Source organism: Amaranthus tricolor, chromosome 10 (genome assembly GCF_026212465.1).
Source record: "Amaranthus tricolor cultivar Red isolate AtriRed21 chromosome 10, ASM2621246v1, whole genome shotgun sequence".
Taxonomy (NCBI): domain Eukaryota; kingdom Viridiplantae; phylum Streptophyta; class Magnoliopsida; order Caryophyllales; family Amaranthaceae; genus Amaranthus; species Amaranthus tricolor.
Window position 1 is genome coordinate 13,001,834 of NC_080056.1, and position 18,539 is coordinate 13,020,372.

Below are 18,539 nucleotides of genomic sequence, written 5' to 3' on the forward strand. Positions count from 1 at the left end.
TCAAACTAAATAAAGCGTTATATGGCTTGAAACAAGCTCCAAGAGCTTGGTATGACAGATTTAGCTCACATCTACTTGAAAATGAATTTCAACGAGGTAAAATTGATAAAACACTTTTCATTAAAACTAAAGGAAAAGATATTCTAGTTGTTCAAGTATATGTTGATGATATATTGTTTGGAGCTACTAATGATTCTTTGTGGAAGGAATTTTCTGAGATTATGTGCAAAGAGTTTGAAATGAGCATGATGGAAGACTTAACATTCTTTCTTGGACTACAAATAAAACAAAAGAAAGATGGCATATTTATTTGTCAAAGTAAATATGTTAGAGATTAAAGAAGTACAATATGGATCAATGTAAAGAAGTTAATACGCCTATGAGTACAACACTAAGTCTAGACCAAGATATAAATGGTAAGAGTGTTGATCAAAAGACTTATAGAGGTATGAGTGGTTCTTTATTGTATTTAACTGCTAGTCGTCCTGATATCATGTTTAGTGTTTGCTTATGTGCTCGTTTTCAAGCTAACCCAAAAGAATCTCACTTAACAGCAGTTAAGAGAATCTTTAGATATTTATATGGGACTAAAGACTTTGGTCTATGGTACCCTAGTTGTGGAAATTTTAGTTTGATTGGTTTTTCAAATGCTGATTATGCTGGATACAAAGTTGATAGAAAAAGCACCTCAGGATCATGTCAATTTTTAGGAAATTCATTGATCTCGTGGTATTCTAAAAAGAAAAATTCAGTTGCTTTATCTACAGCTGAAGCTGAATACATAGCTGCCGGTGCATGTTGCTCTCAAATTTTATGGATTGCTCAACAACTTAGAGACCTTGGAATTGATTTCAAAGGCATACCAATAAAGTGTGATAATACAAGTGCAATTTTTATTACAAAGAATCCTGTGCAACATTCTCGTACTAAACACATTGAGGTACGTCACCATTTTATAAGAGATCATGTTGAAAAAAGTAATATTTCTTTATCTTTTATATCTACTGAAAATCAATTAGCGGATATATTTACAAAACCTTTAAGTGCTGATCGTTTTGCTTATATACGTATGGAACTTGGCATGCTAAATGATGTTGCATGAATTAAGGGGGAGTAATGGCATATTAGAAAAAGGATTGAGACGTTAATTACTTAAGTACTAAGTATGTATTAAGGGGGAGCATTATATTTACATATTTGATTGACATTATATGTGTGTATTATGCATGAATTAAGAATTGAAAATTTAATTTCAATTTCTTAAAAATTATTCGTTTTATAAAAATGGGATTTATAATTAAATACCTTTAATTAATAAAGGATATTTAATTATTTTAAAACAAAATTGTTTGTTTAAATTATTTGTGAACATCATCAATGCATTAAAAACATGTTCATGATTTTGGTTAAATTCCAATTAATCTCATAATTGCATTTTCATTTGTTCACGGTTAAAAACCCAAATCATACACTTGTTCACTTTGATGAACAAACCGGTCAAACAGTTGATGTTGATGTTGCTGAGACTACTCCAATCCAAACCATTAATCCAACTGTTGATGAAACGACTACCCCTGGAAAACCAAAACCTTCCAAGAAAAGGAAGAGGAGGTCCAGGAAGTAATTTTTTATTTGTTGTTGAATGATGAACAATATTTTTTTAAAACAATATTTTGTTGTTATTTTTAATCCCAACATTTTAAATCTTCCTATTTCTTTTTGATGAAAGTCAAAAAGGGGGAGAAATGTGTATTTTTGTATTTTGTGCTATTTTACTTGCTGACTTGCTTATTTGTTTGTTTGCTTATTTGTTTATTTTGTATTTGTTCTGATTATGTTTTAATGATGCTTGAATGTTTTAATGTTTTGTTATATTATGCTCTGATATAATATATTATGTTTATTTAGTCATGCTTAACATTCATGTTTAAGGGAGATATGAAAATTTTTGTTGAAAATTTGTTATGAAAATATAGATATAAAAATTGATAGTTGCTGATTATTGATTATTGTTCATGATCATAATGATTGATAATCATGACGTTGATATTAAAGTATTGATATGAAGTTACATTACAATGATGATTATTATATTTGCATGTATTATGATTGGATATTTGTTTGCATAAATAATGATTGTGATGATATGAAATATAAAAAATTATTTTGTTTTTATATTGTTCTGATTTGAAAACATGTTAAGAAATATTGGATAATTTTTTAAAAATTTTTCAATTCATATTAACTTAGAAATATGATTTAGAGAAATATGGTTTTGACTTTCATCAAGGGGGAGATTGAAGACTCAACTCTCTTAAATAATGATAAGGGGAGATTGAAGACTTAATTCTCTTAAATGATGATAATTCAATACACATATTGATTAAACAAATAAATTAAGTAATTACATTTAATTGTTTAAGTAAGTTTAAAATCATATTTGATATACATTTGATTTATATATATTTAAGTTTGAAGTCGATGGAATATGCTTAAAGAACTTAAGTTTATTTTGAAGTTGATTTTATAAGTTCTGAAATATGTTTCAAAGTTTTGAAGATAATTACGTTTACAATCAGGTTAGTTTCGTAATTATATTTGAAATATTTTAATAGGTCAATGTTCCTTGAAATTATATTTGAAATATTTTAATAGGTCAAGGTTCATTAAAATTAACTTGGATATTATTTGAAATAAAGTTTGAATATTTTACTACACGTTTTTTATTAACGTTTAAATATTTTATATTTAAACTTGAATTTAAATATGAGTTTAAATTAGTTTGATGATTAAATATAGTACAAGGTACACATGTTTTACTAATTATAGTACACGGCTATATTTGATAATTATGCAAGATCTATAGTTTTTCTATTAATAGGATGATATTTGAATTTATACTAAAAATAGAAAATGACAATTTGAATTAATGCTAATAATAGAATTAATTTAAATGATTAATTAAATGTTGATAAATCTAGTTTGTGCTTATTATTCAATATCTTGTATGAGTACTAACGTGGCAGCATAGCATTGGACAATTACAAACACAATGACGAAATTATTTTTAGCTGTCAGTACACGTCAGTTTGAAGATAACCTCAAGATCTTGAAGTCAGGCGCTGAATGACCAGGTCAACAGAAAATAACGGATAGGAGCCTTCTTGTTTTTTAAGATATGTTGAGGCGTAACACTATATATATGAGACTTCATTCCAGAACTAAGATACACCACTTCTTACAACTTTCTCTCTTGATTTAGAAATTCTCTAAGAGTTGTAATTTGTAATTTGTAATTCGTAATTCTTAATTCTTAGTTCATCTAACTCTTACATTTTTAATAGGCTTAAGAGTTTAAAAAGAGTTAGATTAAGTTTAATATGCCTAATCAAGAATTATTTTCAAAGTGTTCTACTTGTGAATCTCTATTGTGAGATTTGGGATTTTGCTTTTATTAAAGAGACTTGTAATACGGTTCTTCAAGGGGAAGAACGTGGTGAGAGGAGATAGTGAGATCTTCTTGTTTGTATTAAAGTCGGATTAATAAAAGGCGTTGAAATCCTACGGGTTGAAAGAGAACTCATAGGCGGGGAGTAGGTTAGTTAGAACCGAACCTCGTTAACATATCGTGTGTTATTCTTTTAAGTTTATTTTCCGCACATACGATTAGTGTTTACGAATTGGCTCAAAGCTGTTTCAGAAGACAGTTTTGACAGACTCCTCAAACTCTTGAGACAAACTGTCAGAAAAGTTTAAAAAGCACTAACTCTCTATTCACCCCCCCTCTAGAGAGTATTCAACCTCCTATTAACTTTCATTCACTATTATGAACAACAAACAAAGTCCTGGTAAATTTTTTTCTCTCATTCATTATTGGTAACAACTAACACACCTGACATTAAGCTGAAACATGAAGATATTTATTTTGGAAATTAAAATTCTCCCAAGCTTATTTTGAAATTTTTTTTAAAAGTTTATTATATTCAATTTTTCAAGTCTAGTTGGGCCAAGCTGAATGTGTCACTAATTTGAGTATTTCTTGCATTGATGAGCTCCACCCAGCCCATACCCAAGACCCAACCCATTGGATAAGCTTAGCAAAAAAGGAAAAGCTGAAAAAAAAAAAAGTTTTTTTTTTAATTCTAAAAATAATCTTTGAAAAATTTAAATTCTCAAAATAAGTGTCTCAAGTTTTCGAGTCTAAGATCAAGGCTTGTTTATTGTAACTAACAACGAACAAAAGAAGAACATATTTAAAGTTAAAAAAATTTAACACAACTTTGTTCGCTGTTACTTATAGCAAACAAAAGAAAATAATGTTATAACATTTAAAAGGACAAAAAAAAATCAACAAATGTTAGTTTGTTGTTATCGACAACAAACCAACAAGCGGATATCTTTTTTTGTCCTTTCAAACGTTTTGACATTTTCTTTGTTCGCTATTAGTAATAGCGAACAAATTCGTGGTAAATGTTTTGGACTTTTAAAATATTTTTCTCTATTTCGCTATTAGTAATAACGAACAAGTCCCGACTTTAGACTCGAACACAGAGACACTAATTTTGAAAATTAAAATTTCTCAAACTTTATTTTGGGAATTATCTAAAAAAACTCATTTTTTCAAATTTTCATGAAAAGGAGCTGAAACTTGACAAATAGAGAAAATTGTCCAATAAATAAAGTATTGGGAGGTCTAAGCTGACACGCAAAAACCCACTGAACAATAACAATAATATCATAGCTTTAACCCCAAAAAAGCTGGGTCGAAATCATGAATGATTATTTCAATTTCAATGGCCTTCCATATCCCTTTCCTCTCCAACCCTCTAAATTTTCTTCAATCTTCTTCACCTTCTTTTTAAATCCTCCAAATTTTAACTTTTTATCTTTATTGACGATTTGCTAATATCTCCCAAAATATCCAAAAAAAAATTCCATAAAATTACACCCTATTTTCATTTAAAATTATCCAATTTACTTTTCACCCTTTCCACTTTTGAATACTCCCTAATCCCCAAAATTTATTTTTTAGTTTCATCCACAAATTCATTTTATCTTTTAATCTCATCCAATTATTCCTTGCTCCTACTTCTAATTTATCCCAATCTTTCTTTGATTTTTACACATTTATCACAATATATGGAACATAGGAATTACATAGGGTAAAAAATTGAGAAGAATGAAGGGCTTGCATCAAGTTGTCTTGTTGCACTGCAAAACCAAAAAATTGGGAACACATTTTTTGATCTGAAGAATTGCAGAATTTGAAGGACATCTCCGATAAGCAGCCTCACAAGCTCTGCACCGTGCATGCAAGAAAACATATTGAAACATTTTCTGCGGATGAATACTTAACAGATAGATATACAGATACACAAGGGAAATTAAAGCTAATAAGGCAATCAGTCATATTTCACAGCTTCATGATTAAGTTTTATGTCCATACAAGCATAAAAGGGCAACATCATAATTCTCTTTTTCAACATAATGAAATACCAGACAACTATCTTTTGTCCAGCTTAGGAAGAACATTGATCAAAAGGTTAAAAAGCCACATACAAGCTTTTGAAGACAGTCATAAAACTGTCTCCTAACCCCCCCTCTTCCGACTGACATTAGCCCATAGCATACTTCTGAGTCCAGCTCCTTGCGGTGCTCTCATATTTTGCTCTATCGGTCTTGTACATGTGAGCAATCTCTGGCACAAGAGGATCATCGGGATTTGGATCCGTCAACAACGAGCAGATGGAAAGCAAAACCTGCACACAAGAAAAGTTAATCAGTTAGCAACATTATTTTACTTATGAACATAAGAAAAGTGAAAACAGTAATCAACGTTATATTACTTCAGCACAAAAGAGTATTTCATTATTCCAACACTTAAGCAGGCCCAGAACCAACAAAAAAAAAAATAAATTCTAAGCAGACTTGGAATCTTTAATACAAACCTTGGAAATGGTAAGTGCAGGGCTCCATTGCTCCTTCAAGATGTCAAGGCAAATGCTTCCGTTGCTGTTGATGTTTGGGTGAAAAACCTTTGTCCTAAAGGCTACCTGAAGCATAATGCCATAAAAATAGTTTCAAATAAAAATCTAGATGTTCAACAAGCAAAGGATGACTCGAAAGTTAAAACAACTTCCATAGCTAGTATTCAAAAAAAAAAACAAGCTTCTATGACAGCATCAAGGTAGGATAATAGAGATCTGATACAAAATAAAATATATAAGATACCTTGGGGGGTTTAAATGGATAGTCTGGGGGAAAGTGAATCGTAACAAGGAAAACACCTCCTGCATAAGGACTGTCAGGAGGACCCATTATGGTTGCTTGCCAATGGAACATATCTTCACCAACAGGGCCTGAGCAGCAAAAAAAAAATGTATATAATAAATCTATAACTGCTTCCAAATATTAATAAATATATGTATAGCTAGTCAAGTAACTTAAACAAGTAACATCAACAGCTTATTAAATATTTGCGAATTGTACTTGCAATTTTTGAACATATTCTTGCCACATCAAAATGTGAAGGACAATTTTCTGGTACATGAAGATCCACTAAAAGAAACCAGTTATGGAATACAGATAATGAGTTTTATATTTGTAAAACCATTTAGGGCTAACCAATGTAATATAATTTGTTGTTTATATTCACAGTTCGCTCAAAATGACAAAAACCGACGCGGTTCATGAGGAAATTAGTGTATCGTGTAACACTAGGAAAAATAAAGAAACTACTAGAGAAGCTTGATAACACTAAAAAGTTTGTCTAACTTAGGAGTTGAAATATTAAAAAGTAATACTGTCCTTTCAGCTTATTCAAAAAGGATTCATATGAGAGAAGAGAACAATTAATCAAAAAACCTCTAATTAGATGGAGAAATTCCAAGAGGCACAATAACTTAAACACCATATGACCTATGAAGCAAAAAATGGAATAGAAAACAATGAAGATCACCATGGTCCCAGGCGCAAAGAATGCAGCATTACTATTCTTAAAATTTATTTTGTCCTAAGAAAGTTAAAAGAGTTCTAAGGACTGATAATAGTTACAAAAATCCTAGGAACATAAAGACATGCAAACAGAAAATAGTGATGTGCGAGAGATCATGTCAAAAAAAAAAAAAAAACAGGCTATCTTTTTTACTACATTTACAAAATATTGGTCAGATAAAGAACTCCCAACTACACCACATTATTTGACAAAGAATAGTATCACCACCACCCATGCTATACTATTGGACAACACCTCCCCAGGCAAGGGTCCACACCCTGGTAGAGCAAGTGTAGTTGGAAACTTGGATGTTCACATCATATGGATACACCCCACCCTATAGTGTAAAAACAACGTCGGATCGCATCGCGTCAGTTGCATTGTAAAGGTTACAATAAACTGATATTTCGCACGTTATAAAGATGTCAAAAACCCTATTTTGGCCCGTATCAAGGGATATCTTTTAATTTGACTGATATTTAGGCGATGTGATAACATCATCACCCACGCTACCACATCACCGTTCTTTTACTGTGATCGCGACCGTTACTGCATTTTTACACTATGCCCCACCCTCATTTCCTCTCCCATCATCTCTTACCGCATTATTGTTCCTTTACCGCGATCCCGATTGCAGCTGTTACCTTATTTTTACACTATGCCCCACCCTCATTTCCTATCCCATCATCTCTTCAAATTGCATAACCATCATAACCCTAACGTTTACAATAAGTGCCAATGTCCAGACAGTATACACATGAAAATATTAAACATTGTAATGAAATTCTATAATTTTAAGTCAAATTTCATTCATTATGATCCTTAAGAAATGAATACAAGTAACTCTATAAGCGCCAGAGAAACACAAATAAATTTGAATGAAACTAAAACCATCTAAATATACCAAGTTACACTCAAAAAACTTCTTCACGCTGAGATAGTACAACAAACACGAATCATCCACTACAAACCATCTAAATACTCTTCATCTCTCCCCTTATGAGGCTATGCAAAGATTCCCAATCGGAACTACCTTAACAATTTTAGCAAGATTTCCACCCATCAGGCTGCAAATACAAATTGAGCTAAGCAATCCCACACCTTTTCAAATTTAAAAATTTCCCCTTGCATAAAAGATTTCATTAGTAACTACATCTACACACATGCATGCTAAACCAAACTGAAATTTTTTTTCTTTTCAGTAACGGTTTTACTCCCCCAGGTCCTATATAAATGGTAGAAAATCATGTGAAAAAACAAAAATCAACTAATCATTTAACATAACAGGCCCAATCTTTAAATCTTGACCAATTTACATTATAATTCACATCACAATCCCCAAATGACTTCCAAAAAACAATCCTACTCTAAGCAGCAGAATTCTAAACCTCTCAATACAAAAACAATCCTTTTTCTATAAGTTTTCACTTAATAACCACTATCAAAGAACTTATGTCCTAACATTAAGGTATTAAACCAAATAGGGATTCAGCTTATAGAGAATAGTTATAATCCTCAAAGTCCTATTGATTTATACAAACTCATCAATTCAACAGAATTATTCACAACAAATCATAAAAGCAGTTTACCCGAGCTGATATTTTCCACAAAATAGTATTACAAAATGTACAAATCATACGAACAGTTTGCGCGAACCAATAATTCCAAAATAAGTATACACTACTAATCATCACCATACGGAATATGATTCAGCTCAAAAGAAAACACAAATCACAAAAATTCTCATGCAATTATCAAAATTGCTCCTCCGCGAATCAAATCGTTCTATAAACAAATTTGCAACAAAAAAAAATTATTTACTACAAAAATCGAAGAAAACAATAAAAATCGTACCTGCGCTGCAAGAAGTAGGAGGATCCTTCTGCAGATCTTTGAGCTCCTTCAAAATCCTCTTGGAAGCCATCCTTTACAAACCTAACAACACAGAAAAGGAAAGATCAACTCAGATCTCAAGGATCCATCATCATCTATCAAATTAAACAACTCAAAATCACAAAAAAAAAAAAAAAAAAAAAAACGAAATAACATTCAAAGAAACACGATTAGAAATTTGAAACAGAAAAATCGATCACCTTACCTCAGAGAAGAAGAGAAAAAAATTCTCTTTCTCTCTTTCTCTCACTTGAAAACGCGCAAAATTGTGAACACTGCTGAGTGAGATTTTGCGAACGGAGGATTGAAAGGAAGGGTTTTTGATTTTCAGCCGGAAGAGAGGGGAAATGAAGAATCAGATAGGAATTACTTTTAATTGTGGGGATTTTTTTTCTCTCTCCTTTTTTTTCGTTTTTTTATAATGAAAACACGCTAATTAATTTATTATATATTTTTTAAAATATTATAAGTATTCTATTAAGAAAATATAATTTACAATTATGCTTCCCTGATCTCACGGCTAATCAAATAATCCTATTTTGACTAATATCTTGTATATTCTATTTTTATGCTTTGTGTATCTTTTTGTTTCTCTTCTGTTGTAATACCACAAAACATATTGAATTCACTTCTCTTATATGGTATCAGAGCTGTGATTTTCCGTTTTCGCTCTTCACCATGGCAGAAATTTCATCTCCGCTTATTTAAACTACTGCCAACCCAAATACACCATCTTTGATCTCTCTAAACCTTCATCATATTATCAAACTCAATTCCACAAACTACCTATCATGGACCTTTATCAAAAAGACCTTATAATATCCTATTGGATTCATAATAAATCACTAGATTGTTGATCTATAATAGTGAAACCTGCTCTTATACCAAATGAATGTTCAATATGAGACTGAAAACTCTCTAGATAGGGGTGAATAGAGAATTTGCCCGTTTTTTTTTCTTTTGAAAATCATTTAAAGGTTTAAAACCTCCTTTTTATCAGCGACAAACAAAAATTTACAAAAATAAATTGGACAAAACACACGAAATTGTCACAAATAGTCTAGTCCCTGCCTAGGTTAACCCTTAATATTTAAATCTCTTTCATTAATTCTTGAAACCTTATAAAATTATCACAAATAGTCTAGTCTCTGCCTAGGTTAACCCTTAATATTTAAATCTCTTTCATTAATTCTTGAAACCTTATATCACTACTAGAACATTTCACTATTTGTTCTTCCACTTAAAAACAATGAAACGATTCTCTTTTAACGAAAGATAAACCCAACACTAAAACACAAACAACATTTTAATAAGTGTTACGCAAGAGACTTTGCTAAAACAAAATCTCTGACTATTACATTGCCAGAATAACACTGGTAAACACTCGATTATGTGTATGTGTTGTGTGCTTTTTAATGTTGAAGAGCTTATACATATGTAGAAAGCCCCTTAAAAGAACCATTGATATAATTTAGGTCTTCAAAAAATTTTCGACAGTTGGCTGTTTAGAAACGTTTGGTCAAGGCCTTGAATTGCCTTTTAAAATTCAAATAAGATCATTGTAGCTCTATTTTTTAGGAATAGATTAATTATTTGAATTCAAGTTCTTTTTAAAACCTTGTATAAAATCTCAACAATACAACTAATACAATGTATAATCATACAAAAGAAAAGATGATTCTAAAATAAATTAACAAACATTTGAATTGTACAATCGTAATAAACTAAGAATAAGTATTCTGTTATCTTTGAATTTCGTACCAAAACTTTAAAATACCAATCAGAGGACAGATTTAAAATTCTTTAACCAACTTACTGATTTCTGGAAAAGCTTAATGTACCCAACAGTCTTACATCTAACACTAGGATTATTAATAAATTATACTAAAACAATGATAACCAAATTATTCAAGATAATTTAATTAATAAATTCACTATAAAATATAAGATATATTTTTTAATAAAAGAACATAATTAATGAGAGAAACTTAAAAACTTTTGTTTATATGGTCCAAGTTTGTCATTGGAAAAAACTTGAGCCTATAATTTATAGGAAAGTCAAATAAATGTGTGAATGAAATTAAAAAATATTATAAATATATGGATAAAAATTAAAGAAAAAGTGTGGATCACAATAAAAAATAAAAATGTAGCAACTTTTATCGACCGGATTAAATTGAACAATGTAGTAAACATCGTAGAACAAATTCGTGTAATGGAGTAGTACATAATGTGTAATTATGTACATCATTCTCTGCATCGTGTTGGTTCTTTATGGACAACTTTGACGATCCAAATGTGCTAACTGTACTTGGTTTTGATTTCATGTAATCGATAGATTGTCATCCATTGGTGTAGTGTATTGCAAATATTTGATCTGATTTGGGTTTTCGAGCATATAATTATTTAGTTCACATGCTACTCAATAAACAAAGGAGAAATTAAACCATCAACCATCAATCTTGATTCATGAGCAACGTTAGGAAGTCAAGAAATTCAAAGTCAGCTAATCTCATTCAATGGCATTCATCTAGGTGGAGTTTGAAGGATTTGACATATATACAATCTCACTTTTGCGATAAATTGATAATTAAGAAATTATTTCTGATTGATCTTTGATAGCTAGAAATCGGGAATTGATGTTCACACAACTCGGTTTGATTTCAATGCTAGTATGATACATAAACACGCACGACAATAATATAGAGAAGGAAGTAATACAAGCTATATTCCTAATGCGTAATGTTATATTAATTATATGTTAATCTTTATAGCCCAATCATTGTGATGGGCTTTTGTTTGTATATATACCTTCATTTGCAATCAATACAAACCAAGGAAATTTTTAATGCCTCCTTCTTGTCATAGCATCAAAGCCAACGTGAGAAGAGGTTATAGGTTCAACTCTCAACCACTTCTTATTTAAAGTAAAATATTCGGTGTCAGGTATAAGGAGGGTCTATGTTGCTGTATATACACTTCTAGCCCAACAGAATATGTTTGATGAGAGCGCAGACATCAGTCGCCCTCAGTTAGTGAAAGACTTATATGCGCCTATGTGTCCAAGCAAATGTACTTTCTATGTACATAAATTTTTCTTCATATTATTAATAAAGGGTAGAGTTTAGAACCTGAAAAGAAGGCAATTAAAAGAAATAACTTATGTTAATTGATAATGAGAAAGACTACAACAAGCCAGATTTAGACAGTTTACTTTCGCTGGGCAATTATAGAGAAAAAAAATAATGCTTTCAGCTAACTTTTGATATTAGCTGGCTATGGTTGGTAAACTACTTTCATCCCACTATTTGCAAAACAATAATGACTGTAAATCCAACCCATGTGCCTCAATTTTTAAGCAAGATAACCATTTCCTATGGAATAAACAAACAACAAAAAACAATAATATACTTAATTTGTTACAACTAATTTTAGCTACTTAGACAAGCAATCTTATTGTGGAGTAAGATAATTGGAAGTGGAACTGGATCCTGCTTCAACTCTATGTGAAAGCCCTGTTGGGGTTGGCGTTGAAACTTCCGATGATGGGCACGTCCCAGAGTTCCCTCGTCGTATATCTTCCAACATTCTAACCACCTCACACATCTTCGGTCTTTTCTCGGAGACTCGTTCGGTACAACTTATTCCGAGTTGGAGCATTGCCACCATCTCTTCTTCTATGTTAGGGTACCGTAAAAGTTCTACAGCGAAAACTTCAGCTGTCCACTCCTCTCTAACCACGGAATTCACCCATTTCACTAGGGGCACACCTTCTCCTAGAGGCATTTTACCCGTCAAAAGTTCGAGTAGCAGGACTCCGAAACTGTAAACATCCGAAGCTTGGGTGGCTTTTCGAGAGTCTGTGAGTTCTGGTGCTCGGTACCCTATTACGCGTTGAATTGGTGGAGCCATAGGTGTAACTATGGTTGCTAAACCTAGGTCAGATATACAACCATAATTTTGAGAATTGATAAGGATGTTTGTGGATTTTATATTTCCATGCACTAGTTTTGCTCCATTTTGTGAATGGATGTGAGCAACGCCTCTTGCTGCACCAATGGCGATTGTTAGTCGGTCTTCCCAACCCAACGGAGATTGATTTTCTCTTTTTCCTGCAGAACGAAATTAAAAACTTCCTTAATGGAACACTCCTTCAATAATAAAACTAATAATAATTTGTGAATTACAGCCTTAAAGTTTAGCACTTTTGCGAATTGCAGCCTCAATGTTTATTTTTTGTGAATCACAGTCACCAAAGTATCAAAATTTACAGGTTCAGGCCAAAAATACAAGACTCCGACTACTTAACCTCAAATTCCGACCACCAAAATGGTTGGAATTATGTGTTTTGGCCTGAACCTGCCAAACTTTGATGCTTAGGTGGTTGTAATTCGCAAAAGTGCTAAACTTTAAGGCTGTAATTTGTAATTTATTCTAAAACTAAAGATGAAGTGAGCAACAATAAGAAATCACATACCATGTAACATGGTTGATAAGCTGCCCTTACTGAAATAATCATAAACCATGAGTTTCTCATCTTTAGAATAGTAATATGCCCTTAAAGCAGCCACATTCTCATGCTTGATGTTACCAGCAATGTCCATTTGTTGCTCGAAATCTCGCCTCCCTACACTCACTTCCTTGAGCCTCTTCACCACTACGATTGTACTATCCTCAAGCGATGCTTTGTACGTTGTTCCAAACATGCCCTTGCCGAGAACCACAGCCGAGGACCTTAAAAGATCCTCCAAGTTAAACGCCATTTTAGAACCCTCGAAAAATGTGATCCTAGCATTCTTCTCTTCTCGGCTTTCTGTAAGACCCCTCTTCTTAAAACCCGAGAACTTCTCCTTCGATTGTGCCTCTTTGTCACTGTTTTGCTCATTCCTTTTCTTGTTTGAATACAAAATAATCATGCAAAGCGCGATCATAACAAACAAAACAACAGATCCACCGATTATTATCCCCAACAATGCCGTCTGACTGAGCTTCTTACCCTTATGGCTTGGGTTATCGGGTGGAAGAGATGATGGTATCGGGGGAATGAAAACCGCCTTGGAGGAAACATTATTGCCAGCAAATGATGAGCTCGGAAACCTTAGAAGTGAATTGGGAATAACCCCAGTCAAATGGTTGTGGGATAAGTTCAAAGACCTTAAACTTGGGATACCCAAATCAGGAATTTGACCAGAAAGTGAGTTATTAGACAGATCAAGAACTGTAATGTGGGTTAAATTGGCTAATGAACTAGGAATACTTCCATTGAAGTTATTATTGGACAAATCTAAAACCACAAGATTAGGCCAAACAGAGAAATCCAAAGTTAAGGGGCCAGAAAACATATTGTAATGAAGATACAAAGAAGTCAAGTTTCCTAACTTAGAAAAATCAGATGGAAAAACACCTGAAATCCCATTATTTCTAAGGCTAAGTGTTTGAAGAGCAGAAAGACGGCTAAGAGTGTTCGGTGGAATCGAGCCTCGAATTCCGACTCCAGGCAACCGGAGAGCAATCACCCTTGTTTGGTGATCATTACATGTTACACCAGTCCAATTGGTGCACAAGGGGATGTTTGGATCCCAGTTTAAAGACCGCGAAATGGAAGTGTTCCGAAGGAAATCAAGCAAGGCTTGTTTGTCATGCCATGGCTCACAATATACATGAACCAAACAAAACCCAAGCAAGATTATGGATATAAATGAAAATCCAAAGCTACCCATTTGGTTTTACTTCTCTTTTCTCAAATGGCTAATCCAGAAGTCAGATTTTATACACTAATAATGACTTGTTTCTGAGAATTAGGTCATTATAATCATCATCTAGAAAAAACAACATTTAAAATAAGCTGTAATTAATACATATTATGTGCATTAAATAGTAAAACGTTGACGTAATAAGTTCAACGGTCATTTTTGACAGCAAGTACAGAGAAATATTAGCAAACAATTCAGTTACAGAATTACTAACACCTACAAATACATTATTTCTTGTACATATTTTCTTATGAACAAAAATAAGTTAGGTGACTTGTTTGGTTTTCCAGGAAATATGAAACTTAAATTAGACAAAAAAAAAACATGATTTTCATACAGAAAGTTCCAATCTTTAAGCAGAAAAAGAGGCAAAAAAGTTCCAATCTTTAAGCAGAAAAAGAGGCAAAAAAGCTCCAACTTTTCAGGAAAATAAACACAGAATTACAAAAAGGTTGAAAAACTTACTCATTGATAATGATCAGAGAGTTTCCAATTCATATCACTTTCTCCCTCTAAAAATTTCAAACTGCAAGTTATACAAGTAGCTGAACTTAGTGGAGAAACTCAAAAATCATAAGTTAACAGCAAACTTCCAATCTTTGTACAGTATCAGAAATTGGGTATGTACCAGAAAATCAATTGCAGGAAGGAATCTGACTTAATTCTCTGAATTAATCAGAAGAAAACATAGAAATGATGAATAACCATGTGAAAAAGAAAATGGTTAATTGCTTGTTAATGGGAAAGTCATAAATGGATTAGAGAGAGAAAGGTCAGCTTATAGAAAAATAAATATATTTGATGATGATCATTTATTAAAAGAGACATAATAAATTAAATGTGATGCCATATTTTTAGGTAAATATTATTATTTGGGGTTTGGTTAGAGTAAGTTGATAAAACTACAATTATGATTTTTAGAATAATGGGGAAGAAATGGGCTGAAGAAGAGGAAGATGCATGCGGGGACAAAATTGAGACAACTAATGAAAATAGAAATATATACTTATTGCTGGGGGAGTATAATAAGATCAATGCATTTAAGACATTGCTCTAGTCTTCATCAAAAAATTCTTTAATTTGGTTTACTTTTTTGGTGATGTTATGGTAGCATGTGAGCAAGCCTGGTTTTCATTTTTATTTTTATTTAGTATTATATTAATTGTTATGCGATAGCGGAAGCAAATTCGTTGAACAATAATGAAACAATAAGAAAATTCAATGCAAAATAAGAAATTGACACGAGATTTAACGTGGTTCACTATCAATGTGATAGTTACATCCACCAGCACAAAGATCAAATAATTTCACTATGATCGCAAAAAATTACAAGATGAATCTCAATCACACTCACAAATTAATGGTTCTCTTGTGATCTCTCTCAATTTTGTAAATCATCATATATTAATCATAAAATGGGAGTTTATATACTAATGCCCAATAAAAGGAAGTTATTACATAATAAATACAAAAAGACACCTCCCGTGAAAAGAAACCGCCATTTCGCGAGCCGTGTACAACTACGCGAGCCGAGAAATGGAGACAGAACGCACTCCGCGCCCCGCGGACTGAGGCAGCAGCTTCTCAGCGCCCCGCGGACCTCCTCTTTGACCCATACTCATCTTCTTCAATGGTGCTTGCTAGTTTGAGTCACCATTAACAACAATCTCCACCTTGACGAAAACTCGTATTCAGCAAACGATCTCATCAACACAAAGTGAACATATCTCAAGCCAAAACCCGATGTAAAGCTCATGCATAAGCCGTACATCCTAATAAGTCTTCAACCAAGACTCATCCCGACAAGTCTCCAATCAAGACCTATCACATACTTGTCACCAAGTATAATAACTCATAATGCTCCACCTGCATCACAAGCCCTAGGCAAGCTCCACCTTAAGGCTAACATGCCTACAACAGGAGCTCCCCAACACCGCCCCTAAGGGCCTACTACATCACATAGTAATCAATATTTAGCAAGTCTAAGCAATGTTTAAACTTACTAATGGAACAGACTTAGTAAAGAAATCAGCTGGGTTGTCAATGGTCCCGATCTTCTTTACCTTTACCCTCTTGTCAGTACGCAAGAAATGATACCTGATGTAACACCCAAGAAACTAGTACCACATAATTAAGGTTAATAACCTTGGGAATTAAGGCATTAACGTTCTAATTTTAATTACAATAAGAAGCTTAGAAACGATTAAGTTTATAAGGAAAATTTCCCCGAGTAAATTTGATTCGATTCCTAAAACGAGCTTGCTTAACCCCACTCATGTCCAAAATTATGCAATGTAGGCATAATTACATATTTTTTTTTCAAGTTAGCTAAGGTAAGCAAGCACCTCAATGTACAACAATGTACACAACTATGACCCTTTAATTTCTAATTCTTCATGTCTCATGTTTTAAGCCTACAAAAAGACCTTCTTATGTTCTAATTAGCCTTCCCTACTAGCAAGCATGTCAATAAGTGACACAAATCCACCTAAGTTACCATGTGGCATGAACATAAGAGAGAACTTCAAGCCTAAGCAAAGTCACCTCCTTGCTTCTTCCTTTGAGCTGGCGGCACATCCTTATCATCCCCTTAAATTAGCTTCTCATCCTTCTTAACTAAGAAAGCTAAAGGCTGCCCACTACTCTGAAAACTTTCCTCTACATACTCAAGCAAGAAATCCTTTCAAATCTTGCACAAAAGATCACCAAAAAACATAAGCAAAAAGGCAACAGCAACACGCTTGGCAGGACGTGTGTTTGGCGAGTGGTTTCTTCAACCTTTTGGTGATTTTAACCCACGAATTAAGGTAACTAGCACCCATTCTAAGTTAATATTTTTCATATACAGCATGTACAAATGATTTAATCCAAGTCTCATGCCTTAAAAATGGGTGAAATTGAGCAAAGACCAAACCGGGTACATGCTGTGACCTTCGGAGTATGTCGAGACTATTTAGGATACTTAAAAAATGATTTTAGCTTTGTTTTTTTTTACATATTACTCCTAATAAAATTTTTGATATTACATGTTAAATTCGTGATATGGGTATTTTTGTAAGTATTTATAATTATTTTTATATTAACATCCTGTTTTCAGTGTTTTCTATTAAGGTAACATGTTCTTGCCCTGAATTAATCAAAGTTAAAGGACTTGTTATACTGCTCTAACAAGTCCTTTAAGTGGTCTTTTTAATTGGATTTGTAGAAGTGTGCAATCTGAAAAGTTGGTTTTACCTATTGTTAATAAATTAGACTTAGAGACTAATATGCTAACCCAAATTTCGTATTTCTTAATGTTTTGTAAAGATTAATTATAAGCCTAAAACATATCCAAAAATCAGATTCAAATAAGTTCATTAAGGGTTCCTAATGAGCCTAAGAACATGACGTAGCTTCACTTCGTTGAGTAGCAAGTGTTCTATTTTTAGAATATTAGTTAAAAAATGAGATTCTTAATGTTTTAGCATATTTGACTTAGTTAGGGGCAGAATTAGCTTAAACTGTTCAAATAAAACTTGTAGGTCTTTTAAACTACTTGAATTTAGGCTCAAGAATTACTTAAATTGGAGTTGTATACGCTGAGTTATGTCCTTCGTAATACACTGGACAGAGCAGATCTGTTCTTATGACAAGCTGTTATGTTTAGTGTTTTTTTTCCAGTTATGGACTTAGAATCGGTGAATGCTTCCTTAATACTCCCTCAACACCAATATAAATGTCCCATTTGCTTGGGTATGGATATTAAGAGTGGTGTGGGGTCCATTAAAAAGGTGGTAGTTGGGTAAGTAGTGAAGGGTAATTAGTGAAGGATAAGTAGTGAATGGTAGTTGGGTAAGTAAGGTATATGGGGGTATATTTGTAATTACTTGTGTGAACTAAGGATATTTAGGTAAAAAAAA

General features: G+C 32.7%; 2 protein-coding genes across 4 annotated transcripts; both read right to left on the minus strand.

Annotated features, from left to right (window-relative positions):
• Positions 1-5,384: 5,384 nt before the first annotated feature.
• On the minus strand, positions 5,385-9,313 carry LOC130825711 (ubiquitin-conjugating enzyme E2 28-like). 2 transcript variants are annotated; one of them, XM_057691080.1, is made up of 5 exons: positions 9,093-9,313; positions 8,849-8,929; positions 6,232-6,359; positions 5,949-6,053; positions 5,385-5,759 (listed from the first exon to the last, which is right to left on the minus strand). In XM_057691080.1, the coding sequence occupies exons 2-5, from the start codon at positions 8,916-8,918 to the stop codon at positions 5,616-5,618; spliced, it is 447 nt and encodes a 148-aa protein (XP_057547063.1). In that variant the 5' UTR covers positions 8,919-8,929; positions 9,093-9,313; the 3' UTR covers positions 5,385-5,615. The 2 variants fall into 2 exon arrangements, with proteins under 2 accessions (XP_057547063.1, XP_057547064.1); XM_057691081.1 differs by having other exon boundaries at positions 9,088-9,282.
• A 2,720-nt stretch (positions 9,314-12,033) lies between these two features.
• LOC130825709 (probable inactive receptor kinase At4g23740) lies at positions 12,034-15,617 on the minus strand. 2 transcript variants are annotated; one of them, XM_057691076.1, is made up of 4 exons: positions 15,269-15,617; positions 15,106-15,166; positions 13,365-14,706; positions 12,034-12,999 (listed from the first exon to the last, which is right to left on the minus strand). In XM_057691076.1, exons 3-4 carry the CDS (start codon positions 14,605-14,607, stop codon positions 12,341-12,343), a joined length of 1,902 nt encoding a protein of 633 aa, XP_057547059.1. In that variant the 5' UTR covers positions 14,608-14,706; positions 15,106-15,166; positions 15,269-15,617; the 3' UTR covers positions 12,034-12,340. The 2 variants fall into 2 exon arrangements, with proteins under 2 accessions (XP_057547059.1, XP_057547060.1); XM_057691077.1 differs by having other exon boundaries at positions 15,106-15,185.
• Positions 15,618-18,539: the final 2,922 nt, after the last annotated feature.

Excerpts from the sequence above, each read along its gene's own strand:
- LOC130825711 (XM_057691080.1), bottom strand. The coding sequence starts at position 8,918 with ATGGCTTCCAAGAGGATTTTGAAGGAGCTCAAAGATCTGCAGAAGGAT. Across the intron at positions 6,054-6,231 it reads ATCCATTTAAACCCCCCAAG|GTAGCCTTTAGGACAAAGGT; the intron begins GTATCTTATATA and ends ATTATGCTTCAG. Across the intron at positions 5,760-5,948 it reads CTGCACTTACCATTTCCAAG|GTTTTGCTTTCCATCTGCTC; the intron begins GTTTGTATTAAA and ends TCTTGTGTGCAG.
- LOC130825709 (XM_057691076.1), bottom strand. The coding sequence starts at position 14,607 with ATGGGTAGCTTTGGATTTTCATTTATATCCATAATCTTGCTTGGGTTT. Across the intron at positions 13,000-13,364 it reads CTTATCAACCATGTTACATG|GAAAAAGAGAAAATCAATCT; the intron begins GTATGTGATTTC and ends TTCGTTCTGCAG.